Source organism: Paroedura picta, chromosome 2, assembly GCF_049243985.1.
Source record: "Paroedura picta isolate Pp20150507F chromosome 2, Ppicta_v3.0, whole genome shotgun sequence".
NCBI classification, from domain to species: Eukaryota; Metazoa; Chordata; class Lepidosauria; order Squamata; family Gekkonidae; genus Paroedura; species Paroedura picta.
In genome coordinates, this window is record NC_135370.1 from 158,505,821 (window position 1) to 158,526,227 (window position 20,407).

Here is a 20,407-nt window from a genome sequence, read left to right on the forward strand (position 1 = left end):
CCACCCCTGTCTTAGAGCTATGTTTTAGTTGTATTCTGCTATAATATCTACTCAAGAAAAAAATAACTCTAATGAACACAATAAAATCAGTTCCAGTAGCACCCTGAAGATTTTATTGTGCTACTCCAGACCAACACGGCTACTCATTTGAATCTATTGAACACACTACAGTAACTGCATAGAAATGCACTGGATATTAGTGGGCTTCGGATTCACTACACAGCAAAATTCTAAATCTTTGACATGAGCGCATTTAGGATTTAACTCTGCTTAGGACTGCATGGCTAATGTATTAAAAATGTTCTATAAATAGCACTAAGTATAGTTGAGAGGTATCAAGGCTATCAACATTGTCATTTCAAAGGCACCGTGACTTTTTTTCCCAAAGAGGTAATGGATCTGTTGATTCCCCAGCAGTAATTTTCGGCAGTAAGCACACATTTTTCCTATAATGCAGTCACTGATGTGTGCTTGACATTCTGTTTTCTGGCATGAGATCCCATTGAAGTTGAAACTTTTAGGAGCTGTTGAAAAGAGTTTTTGAAAACAGCCTTCTGACTGACAGAGCCAGGTTGGCAACTAGGGCTGGGAAGAGTCAGGTTCGTATTTCTATTCAGCAATGGCGCACATTTGTGTCACTCATTCTCACCTGACCAACCTGCAGGGTTGTGAGGATAAAACGGAGTGGGGAGGATGATGTGCGCTTCTTGAACCAAGGGTGGGATACAAGTGGTAGAATGGGAAAGAGCTATGGTATGGTGGAAGAGTCTCTGCTTTCCATGTGGATGTCCCAGGTGCAGCCCCAGCTTCTCCATTCAAAAGGACCAGGTAGGAGGTGACGTGAAAGGTACTGTCTGAGATACTGGAAAGGCACTGCCAGTTTGAGTAGACAATATTGACCTTATGAACATAAGAACAGCCCTGCTGGATCAGACCAGTAGTCCACCTAGTCCAGCATCCTGTCTCACACAGTGGTCTGCCAACTCCCCTGGAGGGCCAACAACTGGACGCAGAATCCAAGGCCTTCCTGTGAGGTCACCTCCTACCACTGGGATTCAGAGGTTTACTGCCTTTGAACATGGAAGTTCCCTTTCGTTACTTTCGTTACTTCCATCAATCTGTCTTAATTCCCCCTTAAAACTGTCTGTGCCTGTAGCCATCTGGCAACAAATTCCAGATTTTAACACTCAGTGCATAGATTAAGGTCCAGTGTCCCCTTTAAGACCAACCAACTTTAATTCTGGGTATAAGCTTTTGTGTGTATGCATACTTCATCGGGTCCTTCTGCCCTGAGGCTCTACACGGAAATGATGAGAGAGAAATCTGTCAAGCTAAATAATCACCAGCACCTGCAAGGCAACAGTGGCAGAAGGAGCCTGCCAGTCACACCCAATATGTGGTGAGCCTGTAGAGCAAGAGACCAACAGAGGACTTTGGCCATCACTTACTTCTGCTTAGCCATGTTGATCTTTGGTGGTCTCCCATCCAAACAGCGACTAGGGCCAACCCTGATAGGCTTCTGAAATCGGATGAGATGGGGCTAGCCTGCACCATCTAGGGACCCTGCAAGGTAGAAAAGCAGGAGTTGGTTTTTATACCCTGCTTTTCACTGCCTGAAGGAGTCTCAAAATGGCCTACAATCTCCTTCCTCTCCTCACAACGGACACCCTGTGAGGCTGAGAGACCTCTGAGAGCGACTGCCCTCCTCCAAGTGACAACCTTTCAAATACTTAAAGAGGGCTATCATGTCCCCTCTCAACCTCCTTTTCTCCAGCCTGAACATTCCCAGGTCCCTCAACCTATCCTCATAGGACTTGGTCCCCTGGTCCCTGTTCTTAACCCCTACACCAAGGGCTTGGTCCCTGTTCTTAACCCTTACACCAAGCTGGCAGGCAGCAACATCATGTTGCAGATGTGAGGCTGGTGAGCCAAAACAGCAGCCTCCCTAAACAAAGTGATGCCCTTCTGAATGACTTGAATGCAATGGCATTAGAATGATGGAGCTTTGTTTAGGATTCCACTCTTAGTAATCTGATTGCTGTGGTCAGGTTTCAATGGAGAAAGGAGAGACTATTACCCACAAAGTCTATAAGAACACAGTGGTTGGGCCTGTTGTGTGGAAAGACCAGGGTCAACAGAAGGCACAAGGGAACAGGGCACTCACAAAGAACTCAAGGGTCTTGTGGGAAAGGTCATGAAGAATGCCAAGAGGGGAATGGGTTGGTCAATGTTCCATCCTCAGTGCGCTGCTTCATCATCAGCCTCCAGACTGCCCTTGTAAGTCACTGCTATAAGAAACTTGTCAGGAAATGCTCTCTAAGTCACCCTCTTCCTCTGACTACATGGGCAGTAACCAGAAGATTTATCCCAGTTCAGGCTTCACAGTCACTGAAAGGTAATTCTGCCCTTTTGAGGAGGATCCTGGTTGATGGTGATGATGTCATCCGCTCAGTCGTGTCCAATCCTTGGTGATTCTGTTGAAAGTCTTCACCATGTGTCCCTGTCTCTGACTGCTTCTCTTAATTGGTTCATGGTCATCCCTGTGTCGGCTTTGATCGTGTCGAGCCAGCAGATCCTTTGGCGACCACGTTTCCTTTTGCTGCTGACTATGCCGAGCATTAATGATTTTTCTAACGAGTTTGATCGCATGATTTGTCCAAAGTAAGTGAGCTTTAGCCGTAATATCTTCCCTTCTAATGACATAGTTGGTTTGCTCCTATGTAAAACTATCTTGTTGGTAAATTTGGCTGTCCATGGTATTTGCAGCATTTGCCTCCAACACCATAATTCGAAAGTATCTATTCTCCTCCTGTCTTCCTTCTTCAGGGTCCAGCTTTCACATCCATAGGTTGTTATGGGGAAGACAATGGGGTTGACTAGCCGGCACTTTGTTGAGTCTTCCTCATAAAGAGGGAATTCTGTCCAATCCATGTCTCTTGATTTTCCTATAAGATTTATTTATGTATTATATTTAAGCTCATATTCTGCCCTTCCCTTAATGGTTCAGGACGATTTAAATACAATTAACATTTAAATACAATTACCACCTTAGGGGACAGTGGTATATAAATGTAGTAAATAAATAAATAAAACACATACATTAATCGTCATATACATTAAGCATTTAAATCAGTTTAAAATCAGTTAATTAAAAACTGGCCACCTGTTCCCAAAGATTAAGATTTATGGGGGGGGGGTGATCAGTTCTTCGAGGATTTATTTTGGGTGAGTGGATTTGGGGCAGAGAGGCCAGCATTCTAGAAGTTGTCTAAGCCTCGACCATAGGCTGAGCTCATGCAAGATATCGTACACAAGGCCTTGAAGATCATGCAAAATGGATAGCCGTATTTGTCTGTCTGAAGCAGTAGAAAAGAGCAAGAATCCAGTAGCACCCAAAAGACTGACAAATTTTTGTGGCAGGATATGAGCTTTCAGGAGTCACTACTTAAAGAAGCAATAAGTCAGTCGTCCCCAACGTTTTTATCACCGGGGACCGGTCAATGCTTGACAATTTTACTGAAGCCCGGGGGGGGGGGGGTAGTCTTTTGCCGAGGGATGTCGCCACTGCTTCATGAGCCCCTGCTCCACTTACTTTCCCACCAGTGCCCCTGACTTCCCGCCGCCTGCTGGGGGGCGCTGCCAACAGCAGCTGTGCAGTGCCATGTCGAGGGGGAGCCCCAGCCATGGCAGCCACCAGAGAGCACCAAAGGTGAGCTGGCGGCAGAGTGGCAGGACAGCCCCCGAGGCAGCAGCCAAGGAGGAGGACGAGGAGGAGCCACGGCCCGGCACTGAATGATCCCCGGACCAGTACCGATCCCCGGACCGGGGGTTGGGGACCACTGCAATAGGTACCCTGTCACAAAATCTTAGTCTTTAAGGTGATACTGGTGGAGTGGTCAAAAGGGTTGCTTCTAATCTGGTGAACTGGGTCTGATTCCCTGCTCCTCCACAAGCAGCCAGCTGGGTGACTTTGGGCTAGTCACAGCCCCTGATAGTGCTGTTCTCACACAGCAATAATATCAGGGCTCTCTCAGCCCCACCGACCTCAAAGGTTGCCTGTTGTGGGGAGTGGAATGGAAGGCAATTGTAAGCCACGTTGAGACTCCTTTCTAATATAAGAATACTATGATCATCTACTAGCAATATGTGAGGGAGCATCTGGATCTCATCATGTCTTCCACTATCTTTCCCCCTGCATTTCCTTTCTTGATGGTGGATTTCCCCACAAAGATTATTTTTCTGTTCTGGGCAGCAAATTGAATTGTGCATCCTGTAACAAAAGAGGCGCCCTCTTGTGGCAGGATATAGGGATTTCCGATTGTTCAAATAAGCCTTTTTTCCCTTTTGGAGTTTCTTTTTTTTTAATAAACCGGTCCACGGGTTTTGAAGGTGGATTCACTGCTTTGAAGAACTTCCTTCCGTGGACTTGCGTGCCACTAAAAAGAATGAAGAGTCCCGTGGTACTATGAAGACCTTTCTGATGCCATCAGCTGTCTGCCTTTGGTTTACTAGAGTCGACGCCATGGCATTGAACAAGCGTGTTCGTCTTCCGGGTCCAACAAGCCCCTTGGTCATTTTAGTTGCAGCAAACTAACCCATCTGAGGAAAATCTCTCATAAAACAGCCTAATTGCGCCGCCAACAGGCTAGTGCCAGAGGCCGAAAAAGGCTTGGGGTGAAGCTCTGTTCCTTTCCCCGGTTCTCCTCCCCATAAAGTACAAGGAAGCCGCCTTGATTGAGGAAGGGGCTAAACCAGCACCTGAATCTCCAAAAAAAAAAAAAAAAAGGGGGGGGGGAAGCAGGAAACCGCCTCTTTTGATCTCAAAACCGACCCAGAGCTGACGCTTTCTTCTGGATCTGTGGTTTCCACTTATTTGCCGCTCAAGACCCTCGGCTAGCCCGATCTCGGAAGCTAAACAGAAGCGGACCGGGCTTGTTTTTAGATGGGAGCTCTCCAAGGAACACCCGGGTGGTGATGCGGGGCAGACGGCGGCAAACCTCCTCTGGACCTCTCCTGCCTTGGAAACCCCGCGGGGGTCGCCATAAATCAGCTGTGGCTTGATGCCCACCCCGAAAAAGCTTTTCCAATGGCAAGCGAAAGAAAGGCAAAACCCCAAGAGTGCGCAGAGTCCCTCCGGTTCAAGGCAGCCGCTCTCGACGAGAGGCTGACTCGACGGCATTGCCGGAGTGGGCCAGCTGTCCGCCGTCCGCTCAAAGGGCCGCGCTCTCCTTGAAGAAGCCGAGCGCCGTCCAGGCCCCCCTCCAAGGAAGACGCCGGGCCGGGACTCCCGCCGGGCGCTCCAGGTGCGGGGGTGGCGGCACCCGGCGCCTCCGACACGCCCCCTCCGGGCTCTTCGGCGGCTGGGCAGCAGAAGCAAAAGCCGCGGCGCGCCCGCGGAGACTCTCGTCGGGGCCGGCCCAAGGCAGCCGCGGCGGAGGCAAAAGAGCTGCGGGAGGCGCCGGGGAAGCTCGCTGGTGGATTTCTTGCGTCGGGAGAGCGGGGAGGCGACAGCCACCTCGCTCCGCTGCCCGGGGCGGGCGGCGCGGCTTGGTTCCCTGCCTGGGGTCCGCTCTGCCGATCGCGGGGGAGCTTCGCCTGGAGCCTGGCCGGCGCGGGAGCCGAGAGGCGCCCCAGGAGCGCGGGCAGGCGGCGGCGTGGAGGGAAGCGCCGTCGAGGGCGGCACAAGACTGGCGTCTCCCCCGAACCGCCTCAGGACAGCAGAGGGAGGAGGAGCCGGGCTCGAGGGAGGCGCGGGAAAGGCGCCGGGCACAGGGGCAGGGGCGCGCCAGGGGTGCCGTCGCGGTGGGCGATGACGGAGACTTCGCTCCTCTCGGCGCTGAGCTCGGCCGAGTCCCGCACCCCGTAAAGCCCGGCAAGACGCCGCCACGTGGCCGGCCCAGGCGACGGCCTCCGTTCTTCGGCGCCGCGGACGGCTCCCCCCCTTCAGTCCTCTATCTATGGGACTTGCTCGCGAGGAAACCCGTTCGGGCTCGCGGCCTCGGCGGGCCCGGCCATGTTCTCCCACCCCCTTGTGAGAGGAACGAGCCGCCTTTCGGCGGCCGGCGGGCGGGCGAGGCATGGGGTGCCGCGGGCTGTGCTGCTGCTCGCCCAGCGCGGGCGCCTTGAACGAGGACAACGCGCGCTTCGTGCTGCTGGCCGCGCTCATCGTGCTCTACATGCTGTGCGGGGCCGCCGTCTTCTCGGCCCTCGAGCTGCCCCGCGAGCGGGAGACGCAGCGGCGCTGGCAGGCCCGCCTGGACAACTTCTCGCAGAGGCACAACCTCAGCCTGGCCGACCTGCGCGACTTCCTCTGGGAGTACGAGGTGGCCTACGTGGCCGGCATCCGCGTGCAGGACGTGCGGCCGCGCTGGGACTTCCCCGGCGCCTTTTATTTCGTGGGCACCGTCGTCTCCACCATAGGTGAGTGGTCCGGCGGCCTGCCCAGAAGCCCGGGCGCCTGCTCTGCCCGGGGCGCACCGCCGCTGAGGTAATACCGCGCGGCGTGGTGCTGACACTGGTTTGCCCCACTTCTGCCTTGGACTGCTGAGGCGTGTTGGGGGGGGGGGCGATGTTGTAGAGGCATGAAACACAAATGTACAGTCGGTAGATTCAAACAGGTAGCCGTGTTGGTCTGAAGCAGCGGGCAAAATTTAGAGTCCAGAGGCACCTTCACGCCCAATGCCGTTTTAGTCAAGGTCTATGAGCTTTTGTGTGCAGGCACACTTCCTCAGATACAATGTACAGTTGTTTATCTCGCCAGGATTCCAGTGTGGGTATACAGAGATGATGTGAGTGGTGGTGGGTTCTGTGTGTGTTTGTCCATGCGCGTTTTACATGCTCTGTAGAGCACACATCTCCGCTTGTGGCACTGTACCTGTGAGGATTCATGCTTGGAAAGCTTCCCGCTTTAAGGAGAACAAAATCTTTTATGCCTGGCATTCCTCTTGGATCTCTCCCATCTGGTTGGCTACTGTGTGAAACCGGATGGTGAGCATAGCATTGTCCCTGCTGGGTCAGGCCAGGTGTCTATTTAAGTTCTTCATTGTGGGATTTCAGATAAAAGAGACGAACAATTCACGAACCCTTCCCTCTTTCTTTCCACCCTCTTATATATTTGCTTTCTTTAATATCTCTCCTGAAGTACCTTCTGGCACATCATGTTCTTTTCCCTCCTTGAGGTAACACTCATCCTCAGTACTCGTTGAAAACTTTGAAGCATCTTTCCAAGTGTATTGCGTGACATGTCTCTTCCTAGTTGGTTTCACCCCCTTGCATTGACAGTGGTTTGGTATCCCAGAGGTGTCAAGCCCGTGAAAGAACAATCTCCAACACTTTTTTTTTTTTTAAGAACACACTCCTTTGAATTTTTTCTCCATGGCTGAAGAAAAACATGTCACAAGTATAGCAAGATTTTTATGCTATCTGGTCTGATGCATCTTTGCAATAGCCTTTTACTAGATCCAGATGGCTATAAAATTGACATAGGTTGCGTAGCTCTCTGCATTTGTCATTGACCTTAAGGGTGTGTATTATACGTTTTGTTTTGTAGCCTGAATTCTTTGGGACTAGGTGTGCCTAAGAGAAATCCTATGTGCGTATTTAAGGGCCAGGAGTTGTTTGCACACATGCACTTCTTGCATTTTTTTTTAAAAAAAACAGCAATAGAAAAACACTTATTGGCTACCTTTCTTAAGGCGGCTTATAGCATAGATAAAACATATGAAATATAACTTAAAATTATAAATTATGATTTGGGACTGTTAGTAAATATAACCCCCTCCAGATTGCAACTGAGGGGATCAGGAGCACCTCCAGGAGGATTAATTGGATGAAGGATTAAACAGACAGGCCAAAGTTCCAGGGCAGGGGTGTCCAAACTGGCTCTCAAAATGTCCATGCATGTGCTGGCAAGGGCTCATGGGAATTGTAGTCCATGGACATCTGGAGAGCCTCAGTTTGCCCACCCCTGCTCTAGGGTTCCATTCCGCAAATTCAGTATTGGCACCCAATACGAATCTCACCCCAGCCCTTCTGAAGCTCTACACTGGCCCTGTCAACCTTCTTTCCCCACCAGCAGCAGTCCCAAGCTGTGCTACATCCTGTGGGTGCTGCCCACCCTGGGTATAGTGCATTCCTTGTCCTGGAGCACAGGTATTCAGATAGGGCTGCCATCTCAGTTGCACATACAGTTAAGTGTTGGCCCCTAGGGTACCTGCCAAAGCAGTGAGCTGACGAACTCTCCAATTAAGTTGTCTAATGCCTGAGGAAAATCTTACCATTGACTTTGAGTGATAAATGGGAAGATCAGCAAGTATTCTGTGATAAATCTGCAGGTGCCTTCTTTTTGAGGCTTAGACTTTCTCACGGCTTCTTTCTTAGACTTTCTCACGGCTTTCTCACGGCATTGACAGAGGTAGGCCATTGGTCTGGCTAGCCTAGCATTCTCCACTCTCCACAGTGGTTCTCCAGAGTCTCAGGCAGAGAAAGGTCTTTTCCCATCCACATTACAGGGAGATCTGTGGGGATGTACTGGGGATCTGCAGTATCCTAGAGATGTTATCCACATCTGAACTACATCCCACCTCTGCTGGACAGCTGCATGTTTGATTAGAGCACAACAAGTTGTATGCATGTGTGTTCCCTTAAAAGTGACCACAGAACATTTTCCTGGGCAAAAGCCCCTCCCACTCTGTTTAGCCTCCATACCTCTATAGAGTCCTCCCCATCAACTCTCAATCATTAATGCCTCCATTAAAGCAAGTGATTGGTGGGAAGGCAAACAAGAGGCAAGCATGAGCCTTCCATTCATGCCAGTGGCTTCTAGCAATGCCAGTATGAGCGCAAAGCAGGCTTGCTGTCAGGCTCCTGAGCGAACAGAGGAGGGCCCCCTTGTTTAGTGGCAATGGACTAAAGGGCAGGAAACAAGAGTAGTAAATGGACCATTCACTCAGTGGAAGGAGTCAGCAGTGGGATGCCCCAGGGATTTGTGTTGGGATGGATACTGTTTAAGTGGTTTGTAATTGATCTGGAACCAAGGAGACAAGCGGTGAGATAGCCAGGTTTGGGGGTGACACCAAATTATTCAGAGTGGTATTGACCAGAGCGAATCATGAAACACTCCAAATGGGCCAGTTGAGTGAGAAACAACGAGGTTGATGAGCAACAATGTGGCAAAGGAGGTTTGGCGGGAGTCTGTGGAATGTGATGCATATTGGGTCCCAAAATCCCAACTTTAGATACGTCTCAGGGTTGGAGTCCTGGTAACTGACCGGGAAACAGGACAGCTCAAAAAAGAGGACAACTTGCTTTATGGAAATGGTAAAAAGTGCCAAATTTTGTGCCAGGACTGAGTGTTCTGAAAGAGACTGGAATCAAAATTACTAGGATCGTAGTGCCCTTGCAAAGATTTGTGGTATTGCTTCATTTGGAGTGCTGTTGCAGTTGCCACCCCTTGGGGGTGACCCCAGCATTTTAAATAATTACCAAAACATACCTTAATACCAAGTTCTAAGAGGTGATATGATAGCCATCTTCAAGTACTTGAAGGGCTGTCATATAGAGCAGGAGTAGTCAACCTGTGGCCCTCCAGATGTTCATGGACTACATTCCCCATAAGCCCCTGCCAACATTTGCTGGCAGGGGCTCATGGGAATTGTAGTCCATGGACATCTGGAGGACACCCGGTTGACTACTCCTGATATAGAGGATGGAGGAGAGGGTCGGACCAGAACCAGTGAGATGAAATTAATTCAAAAGAATTTTCAGCTAAACATTTGGAAGCAGTTCCTGACAATTAGAGCAATTCTTCAGTGAAATAGGGTTCCTTGAGAGGCGGAGGGTTCTCCTTCCTTAGAGTTCTTAAGCAGAGGTTAGATAGCCACCTCACAGAAATATTGATTCTGTGAATTTAGGCAGATTGTAAGTGGGTGGGCAGAATGGATTGTGCCCATGCTTGACTCACGTGGTCCTTTCTTGCATGCTCAAGGAAATGCTGATCACCACTTTGGGGTCAGGAGGCAAATTTCCTCCAGACCAGACCGACCATGGATTCTGGGGGGGGCATCATCTGGGCATGGAACTGGGGTCACTGTGAGGGGCAGGTAGTTGTGAATTCCCTGCATTCTGCAGGGTGTTGGACTAGATCAGGGGTAGTCAACCTGTGGTCCTCCAGATGTCCATGGACTACAATTCCCATTTGCTGGCAGGGGCTCATGGGAAATGTAGTCCATGGACATCTGGAGGACCACAGGTCGACTACCCCTGGTCTAGATGACCATGGAGGTCTCTTCCAACTCTGTGATTCTATAATTCTCTCAGCCCCTTATGGTCTCAGTCTTTCCTTTGCCATGTTCTGTATAGCCTAGGCTTGCCTGATCTCACCCAATCTCAGAAGCTAAGTAGGGTTGGATGGGGAGACCCTAAGGAAGTCCAGGGTCACGATGCAGAGGCAGGCAATGTCAAACCGTCCCTGAATATCTCTTGCCTTCAAAATCCTGTGGCTGTGACTAAAAGTCGGCTGCGATGTGAAGCATTTTCCACCAACAACAGTATTTCCCTGGTTCTCAAAACAGCCACTCAGAGCTGCTCATTAAATGTTTCAAATGTGTGGAAAGTCCTAATCATGTCGGTCCTGGTCTCTATAGACCAAACTTTTGTTCACTTGTCCTCTGTCTGCCTTAGAGCTCTTTCGCTTTAGACTAGAAAGCTTGTGATTAGTTTTTGTTCTTGACAAACCTTTCTCATTTCTTTCCCTGTGGTAGCTGCCTTCTACAGCCCCCTTTCCTGATTCAGTCAGTTGATTTCTGTCATTCATAGCTGTGCAGGTGTGGAATTTGTATTGGGAAATGTGGACCAGATGCTTCTTCGAATAAGAGGTTTTCCAAGAATAGGGTTCCTTGAGACATTTTTTTCTGTAAATAGTAAGCCATATGTCTTGGTAGAGGAGATGGCCATTGACCCACACTGCTGTATGGTTTCACTTGCTTAATAATGGGAAATGGCAAAGCCAAATATTTGACAGAGCATCTGACTGATCATTAAGGCCCCTTAATCATGAGGCCCCTTAATCTTCATTAAGGCCCCTTAATCTTCGGGCAAGAAAGTTTCCCAAGAATTAACCAGTTAAGGCCTGGCAATGTGAAGCAAAAAATAAATGCCACTGTACTTTGAGGCCAGATTCTCAAAATAAATATTCAGAGCTTACAGTTGCATTCAAATGTCTTGAACAAGCCAGAATTTGTCCATAGTGAACATGATGTGGGTTAATTTTCAGGCTTGTGCACTCCCTCACCCTTCCACCTTTCATATGCTGGGTTGAAATCAAGATTTGATTGGCTGTTTTGTCTAAATGCAACCTTCTCAGCGGTGTAGGTTTGTCCGTCCTGCACCATACTTACAGATTCTAAACTGTACTGGTTTAGGATCCTTGTTACTGACAGGAAGCCCAACCCTGGTTTGATAAAGCACCCATGTTTTGCCACAAATCGAAATTAAATTATTGGCATGCTTTGTAAGGCTTAGGCCAGGAGTGGCCAAACTGGATGTGCATGAGCTACAATTCCCATAATACACATGCTGACAGGGTCTCATGGGGATTTAGTCTATGGATATCTGGAGAGCCACAGTTTGGCCACCCCTGACTTACAGGGAGGGATTGCAGGAACCTGAGAATGATAGTGGATTGCGCTCACCACAAAGTGAACAGGATTTGTGTGTGATGTCTAAAGAGAGCCAGTGGCTGCCTTCAGATTGAAGACCGGATAAGATTCAGGGTTTTAGTTGTTACTTTCAAAGTCCTAAATGGTCTGGGACCTTTGTACCTGCAGGACTGCCTCTCCCCATATATCCTCCCAAGAGCCTTAAGATGTGGGGACCAAAACATGCTCAGGATCCCCAGCCCCAAGGAGATCAAACTAGCCTCAACCAGGGCCAGGACTTTTTGGGTGCTGGCCCCAGCTGGTAGAATGCTCCACTGAATGAGATCAGAGCCCTCCAGGACCGGAATCGGTTCCACAGGGCTTGTAAGACAAGGCTGTTCTGCCAGGCCTATGGTTGAGGCTGAAATGACACCAAATTAGATCTCAGCTAGGGTCCTGTGACTCTCCCCCACTTTCTCCCATAGAATTAAGAGAAGTGGGCAATTTAGGGTTTGATTGTGGTGTTAATGTTTTAAAATATATCAATTTAATTAAATTCCTAAATTATATTTGTTTTTATGCAATTTATATTGTTGTGGGCCGCCCTGATTCTCCAATCAACAGATAAAATAAATTCATATATCATACAATCTATGTGTGTGGTATATGTTTTTCTGACAGATAGATGTGCAAGATACGTGTGCATAAAACTGCATACATGAAAACTGGCTCTTGTGACTGTCTTACAAGTTGGATTCTACGAATCTCTTCCACAGTCTTCCCTGAGAAGATAGACTTCCTTCAGTGGAGAATTACTTTGATGGAGAAAGGCTTCCTTTGATGAAGATAATTCTTCCTTTGTTGGAGGAAGACGTGGAGCAAGAGAATCATGGGATCCGACCCAGAACACCCTGCATTCTTACTAAACAAAAGTCCATAGAGGGTACATCTTTCCCCTTTACAAAATGTATCAAACAAGACCATGGTTATCTAACACCGAGTCCTCTGGCACTTCCTATTTTAGTTGGAGAGGGCCCCAGTGACACATAGTGCTGGAATTCCATGTCTGAAACTCCTGATTTGTAATAAAAAAGCCATTGTGTGGGATAGAAACAAATTTGGGTCAGGGCCTCCCAAAGCTGTTTTAACTTTTGTTATGAGAAAAAAAAGGCATGTGCCTGTCTTGTTTCCTTACCAGGCCTTAAAGCAGACAGTTTTTGACTAAGAAAAAGGGGAGAGGGAAAATGAAGCACACGGTTGGATCCAACTACCTGTTTGGCTCCATCTCAACTGGTTCTCCTCTTTATTACAGCCCCTTGTTCCACATGACTTTTGTTCATGCAAGGCCTGAGTATCCCAAACATAGGGAGCTTTGGAAATCTCTTTTGCACCAGTGGGAAAAAAAACTGGTTGGATCCAACCCGCTCTATTCCCCACCACTGTGGGCCAGATAGTTGTAGCTGTTTCTTGGGGCAGAATATACATCTGGTCTACTTAGCATGGAAATCCAGTATTGGATGTAGGTTGTCTTTAAAGTAAGTAATATATGCTGTTAAGCCCCGCCAGACTCATGGGGACCCCAGGACCATGGAGCTTTCAAGGCAAGAGGGGAACAGAGATTGTTTGCTATTGCCTTCCTCTGCATAGCAACCCTGGTCTTCCTCCATGGACTCCCAACCTAATATTAACCATGGCTGACCTTGCTTAGCTTCCAAGCTCTGATAAAGTTAGACTAAGCAGGGCTATTAGACAGGCCTTCACTCTCCATTCAAACTCAGGGGAGTTGCCAGTCCTTTGCTTTGACAGGTTCAGGCTCCAGCCAGCTTGGTGAGGTGGTTAGGAGTATGGACTTCTAATCTGGCGAGCAGAGTTTGATTCCCCACTCCTCTTCCACGTGCAACCAGCTGGGTGACCTTGGACTCGCCATGGCACTGATAAAGCTGTTCTAACCAAGCAGTGATATCAGGGCTCTCTCAGCCTTACCTCCCTCACAGGGCGTCTGTTGTGGGGAGAGGAAAGGGAAGGCGACTGTAAGCCGCTTTGAGACTCCTTCGGGTAGAGAAAAGCAGCATATAAGAACCAACTCTTCTTCAGTAATCTCAGGGCTCTTTCAGCCTCACCCACCTCACAGGGTGTCTGTTGTGGGGAGAGGTAAGGGAAGGTGATTGTAAGCGGCTTTGAGACTCCTTTGGATAGAGCAAAGCAGCATATAAGAACCAACTCTTCTTCTTCTAGTTAACCTTGCAATATTTACACAGTGGGCTAAAGACGTAGAAGGGTGTAATAAAGATTGTCCTGTTAATTTGCCAAATGCCTCTTCCGTTTCTTTTGTCTTAGTGGATGGTGATAAATGCCCTTTGTGGATTTGGACAGGGAGCCATGGCATTCAACGTATTTCACAGACCTCACTTAAGCCAGTAATATAAAGGACTGGTTGTAGGGAAAACAATGCTTCTCCAAACTTTTGATATGGTATCTACTCCAAGTTTTGAAAGAAAGAAAGAAAGAAAGAAAGAAAGAAAGAAAGAAAGAAAGAAAGAAAGAAAGAAAGAAAGAAAGAAAGAAAGAAAGAAAGAAAGAAAGAAAGAAAGAAAGGGGGTTCCTATTGTACTTGAATATTTCAGGGCTGGAGATTTTGTTTTCAACATCAAAATGGGTTTCCATGGGATGAGGAAATGCTTATCTCACTGGTGTAAGGTGCACATGGGGACCACTTCCTGACTCTGTTTGCACTACTTAGAAGGATAATAAGTGGCGGTGGGAATTTGTGTCAGCTTATGCTAATATTCCCTGGACCTTCTGTTGTTCTGAGTCAATAAGACACGAAAGGGAATGTCATTCTTTCGCTTCCTTGGCCATCTGAATTTCTGTGGGAAATGAAAGATCACCCACCTTTCTGCAGATGATATATGGAGTATCAAACAAATTGAAGGGGCACACCCTCCTCCTGACCTTGTGCCTGGAGTAGAGACAAGCCAGGAGAGGACGATAACACAGAAATGCCAGAGTCAAAAATTGGCCCGCAGGTTTATTGATTACAGATTCCTCAGGTCTTGTAGCAGCATGGGTGGAAAGCAGCAGAAAGCCCCCCAGCCCACTGTTTTGAGTAACCAGGAAAAGGGAACCAATGATAAGGCAGAAAGCAGTGGGCTCTGCTGTTTATGCCTGTCCCTGGATGGAACCACTATATTCCTAGCTCCTGACTCCCTTAAGAAGGCACTTTGGATCCTTGGATTCCAAGGTCTAAATGCCATCCATCCTGTTATGACGTTAAGCATTGGTCAGTTTTCCTTTGCTGTGATGAAGGCAGACCCCCTCTAAATCCTTGGTCAATTGCGTCCCTGGATAAAATTCCTTCCTGACTTTCTCAACCAACAGTGCCCCAGGGCAAGGTCCATAAGAAAAACCTGCAGCACAAGAGTAAATCCAAGAGAGAGCATGGGACTGCTGGCAGCAAAGAGGCCAAACCTCCACTGTTCATCCTTTTAGAAGAGGAAGAAGAAGAAGAAGAGGAGGAAGAGGAAGAGGAAGAAGAAGAAGAAGAAGAGTTGGTTCTGACATGCTACTTTTCTGTACCCAAAGGAGTTTCAAAGCTGCTTACAATCACCTTACTTTTCCTGTCCCCTCAAGAGGGAGGTGAGGCTGAGAGTCCTGATATTACTGCTCAATCAGAACAGCTTTATCAGTGCCGTAGGGAGCCCAAGGTCACCCAGCTGGCTTCATGTGGGGGAGAGCAGAATCAAACCCGGCTTGCCAGATTCGAAATCCGCACTCATAACCACTACACCAAGCTGGCTCTCAAAGGGCTCACATGGATCAGAAAGAAGTCTCATGGTCCTATACTCCCTACTGCACCACAGCCAGCAGCCAAGAGATGGGGTGGAGGCATTGGTGGCAATCCAGGACAGGAAAGATGCATGTGCCCAGTGATGTGGGGCAGAACGTTTGCCACTGCAATATTTTTCTGTGAACATTTCCCACCCCACAAATACAACTGTCAAGCTGTGCTCCAAATCAATTGTGTTTAATGGGCTAAGTGTGAGACATGAGGCGTGGACAAATTACAGTGCTTGTACTTGGTCCACGCATGTACATGTCATAGTTGCCTTTTTTCGCTAACTTCATTTAAATTTTGCTAATGTTATTTAAATCTGAATGGGAAATTTTTTCCATTCAGATTTCCCCAGAAAACCCACACCCCTGTCATTACATTTCCATTTTAGGTGATTGTGAAAACCAAATGGAGGAGAGGACACAAAAAAAGAGATTGTGTCATAACTACAAAAGCCCAGGTGATGCATTGATTAGGACGTCAGATGAGGATATGGGAGGACCAGCTGTTGTTTTGAGGTATTGTTACGCGAGTTCTCTGTACAATTTCTCCATTGCAAAATCCCCTGGAATCGAGCATAGAATAGCACCAGCCTACTGGGAACTGGTTTGGATTTCAGGAAGCTGAAAGCAGAAGTGTTAGTTTGTGATGACAAGAAAAGCACTCAGTCCTGCAACTCAGAAAAAGGAAAACGGAGAAAGTGGAACGAATTCTTGCATTTCACTGTCAGATCTGCAGTGTTCATTCACTGCTTGCCTGTTGATAACACCATATCATTTGTGTTCCATGGTTAAGTAAACAATTTCACGGAATTGTAGGTATTTCACGTGTAGCTCAGCCCTTGGGGTGGAGAGGAGATGCATAGGATCCAGTCTGGGAGAGCCCTCATGTTTTCCTAGGCCATCCTTTAATAACCTAAGTCCGCCTTAACTCTATCCTAGGATGCACAGGTAGCTTATCTAGAATGTTGACGTGTGGCTAAGTGTTGCTATTGTGGTTTGGAACTTACGACATCTGGCTCCTTGTGATTTTCTCTGGCCACTGCGCTTGCTTCCTCTGCTGGTAGCACTTCCACTTACACAGTGTTTTTTTTAAGGAGCTTTTGTACAAGGAAGACTGGGGTTGCCATCCAGAAGAAGACAGTGGCAACCCACTTCTGCATGTCCCTTGCCTTGAAAACCCCATGAAGGCTCATTGTGAGGTGGTCGGATGCAGCTTGATGACCCCCTGTTGCTGCTGCTTTTGTTGTTGTTACACAAGCAGCAATGCCAGTGACAGAGGACGTGAGCTCCCCAGCAGAGGACAACCTCCACGGCAGCCGTAGAGAAGGGGGGGAGGAATGATGTCGTAGGACCTAAGCCTCCATTATGTAACGCGCATTGATTATTTGGGGGGTGGGGTGGGGTTTAAATGCCTGTTCAGCTAAGTATTTTTTTCCCCACTGTGTCTAGTCGCTTATTGTTCATATAGTTCATTTTTTGTCTATAATTTTCAAACCCATGGAGAGCCTACTCCAAATGAACCTTGGCACACAAAGGAATGGGTGGGAGTTAATCTATATGGTCATGTTGACCTCCCCGTCCCAAAATGGCCAATGATGGGCCTGGAGGGGGGTGGGAAGGGGAGGGGCCCCTGGTGGGTGTGTACACAGCTATGCTTCTCAACAATATTCTTCGTAATCACGCCACTTCCAGGGTTTCTCAAAGCCTGAAGAATATTTCTGGGGTTTCCAATGGGAAAAAAAGTTGAGAAGGGCTGGTCTGTGGTATAGGGGGAGCAGCAGCTGTACAGATCTCACTTGTAGCACTTTTGATCTTCTATGACACAACAGATTTTGTTACAGGACAGGGCTAGTTTCTTGGTTTTCGGGTCCTGGGCAAATAATGACCACTCATGCCTTCCAGTTTGGTGTAGTAGTTAGGAGTGCGGACTTCTAATCTGGCATGCCGGGTTCGATTCTGTGCTCCCCCAAATGCAACCAGCTGGGTAACCTTGGGCTCCCCACGGCACTGATAAAACTGCTCTGACCGAGCAGTGATATCAGGACTCTCTCAGCCTCACCCACCCCACAGGGTGTCTGTTGTGGGGAGAGGAGAGGGAAGGTGACTGTAAGCAAGCTTTGAGCCTCCTCCGGGTAGGGAAAAGCAGCATATAAGAACCAACTCTTCTTCTTCTTCTTCTTCTCCCCTTGCACCCCTACTCCTGCCTACCCCCACTTGCCTGTGCATTCTTCTCTTGCTCGCAAGCCTTGCCACCACCCGTGCTCAGTCGTCTGTGCCACCACTGGCACCAGGAGTGCCACCACTGTGCACCGCTCACATGTCCTTCCACAACAACAGTGGGTGTTTGAGAACATGAGTACCAGCAAGTGGCAAGAGAGGTGTGTTGGTAGGAATCAGTGGCAGTGAGCCCTGGCAGCTGTTCCACCTCAGGGTATGCTGATGCCATCCCTGCTGCAGGAACTCATGACTTAGCCCTCCTTGGTCTGATGATCGAAAACATGTGCCAAACTGAACTGCTTGTGTGCCTCGGGGGCAGGAAATCCCCCATGATTTCCCAGGTATTTGCATTTCTGGGTAGGTGCCAATCAATGAACCAATGGCCGTCAGGCATTCTGAGTCATCCTGTCGAGACCAACTACAGGCACAGGTGCTCCCTGGCTTCCTATTAGACTTGGCATTTTCATTTTATGCTTTACAAAGGGGTGAAAGCGCAATGCATCAGCCTCCGAGCCAAGTGGGCGCCATTATAGCTTTCAGGCGTCGTCTCTCACAGACCATCTTGACCTCACTGGTCTCGGCACACTCTCAAGTGGGGCAGCCAAGGTATGCCAGTTTGCTGTAATGTTCACCTGGGAGGGAACATATTACTAAGAAGCACGGCAATAGTCCAGATGCAAGCGGAAGCGGCATCCAAATTATACCCGAGCGGCCTCTTCAATTGGCTTGAAGCACGTGGCCTTAATAACAAATTCCCAGAGATGCGCGTCATTTTGCTATTGAGATTCATTAAGCTAAAATACATCCCAATTATGAGCCCTCGTCCTGTTGCTAGGAAGTACACGTAAAAGATGCAGCAACAGTGCTTGGCGAGAAATCAAGATTGTTCAAGAACTATGCTTGGCTTAATCCTCTGAACATTTAGAAAGAACTAGTGATGTTAAGTTGTCATGGTATCTGTTCATCAGTTAAGAACAAGAAGGTCAGATCGACATCGCAGGAAGACTAGGTACCTCTGAGCATACACAGCATATCTTTCCCTCACCACTGCATTAACTGGCTCCAGCCTGGAGGAATGAGCTCCCGGAAGAGCTAAGGGCCCTGACGGAACTCTCTGGGCCTATAAGGTAGAGCTATTCTGCCAGGCATTTGGTTGAGGCGGGGATGGTGAATCGGAGTTACAAGCTGTGGATCCTACTCTGCTTTTTAAGAACAAGCTCCTGGCTTCCCTCATTTTGGACTTCAGTGTCGGCCCTGGGGTTGATCTACTGGGCTGAGTTTTAGGGGATTCAGGAGGGTTGAAGACTCAATTTATGATGCCATCTGTCTGTTATAAGGGGTTTTTAGGGGTTTTATACTGCAATGTTTATTGTTTTATTTATGCACTGCCACAAGACGGTATTTCCAGTATATAAATTAAAATATAAATATAAATAACGACCATCTCCTGTCATCCTGTGCATTTGATCTGGGCAAAGAGAGGAGGAATGTCAGATGTAATGGATGATCATATAACCAGTTTCCTCGTTTTATAAAGGCCTGACTTTTCTCCCCTCTTCATTTTGTGAACTTCAAGACATTTGAAAATAGATGGTTTTGTGGGGGTTTTTTAATTGACCAGAACTCATGGAAAAGAACATTTGATTTTGCAGATACTGATTTTGATGCTTCATCAATCAATTAAAGGGTCTGTAGCAGTTCAGAAGATGCCCTTTCTTTCCTCACAGTCCATCTTTCCTCCATTTTACTTCCTCAGAAGCTTCTGTTGGGGCCCCTGGCTGACTTTCTCATTTGGAGTGGGACTGGATTTTGAAGTAGCCAATAGTCAGTGCAGTTAATGTGTATTTAACATGGACGCTTCTTGGAGGAAAATTTGGGAGGTGCAGTCAGCAGATCCACGTAAAGTAATGTAGGTTATGTCAGTTTCTTTGTGCCTCAGCTATATCTCAAATGCTTTTCCTAGATGTAACTGGCTTGTGATCCTGTCTTATTTCAAGGCATGCATAGAGTGAGTTTCCATGTGCACAGGAGAAACTGTGTACTTCCCTATGTATTACTAAAATCAGAGGCTGATCCAGCAGCCACACACCAGATATGTACTAAAAAGATATGTACACCAGTGCCAGATTTAGGTGGCCACACCCATGCCAGATTTAGGTGGCTGTCAGCATCTGAGGACCTTTTGTCTTCATAAATCTGCAGAATCCTGAGCCATTGTAAGGCCTGTTTAAGACCTATACTGAGAGGTAGAAATTAATATCACTCGGGTTTTATATTTAAATTAAGCTCATCCCTTTTTATTGTCAGCTATGTTCCCACCTGTTGTTCTAGTAGCACAGTGATCTGGTGTGTCTGTCCAGAGAGGTCCACATAATAACAATTCCCATCCATTTCCCAAGATGTGGCATTCTGGAGGCAAGGACCATGAGTCACATTTGACATTCCCCAAACTCCTAGCTTAGTACGTGGTGACTTGAAAAACTGGATGCCATGACTTTCATTGTGCTGCCTAAACCGAGGGCATCTCCCCTCCAAGATCAAGGCATGCTAAGTTATACTTCGTTGTTCAAAGTTAATTCTACATAATGGAATGCTCAATCACGTGGTTTTCAGAGGCAGTGTCATGTATAGAAACCAAATATTCCTATTTCCTGTGGGGGAAAATTGCTTTTTCTAATTGAAAGCTAAAAAAGCTTATTCATACTGAGAACATTGGACAT

The 20,407-nt window shown here is 47.8% G+C and overlaps 1 protein-coding gene across 1 annotated transcript in view; it reads left to right on the forward strand.

The window, feature by feature from the left end:
- Positions 1 to 5,421: 5,421 nt before the first annotated feature.
- KCNK13 (potassium two pore domain channel subfamily K member 13) overlaps positions 5,422 to 20,407 on the forward strand; it is a 73,382-nt gene continuing 58,396 nt past the window's right edge. Inside the window, exon 1 of the mRNA XM_077323474.1 lies at positions 5,422 to 6,420. Within this exon, the coding sequence (XP_077179589.1) occupies positions 6,078 to 6,420 (343 nt within the window). The 5' untranslated portion in view covers positions 5,422 to 6,077. The remainder of the gene's footprint in view (positions 6,421 to 20,407) is intronic.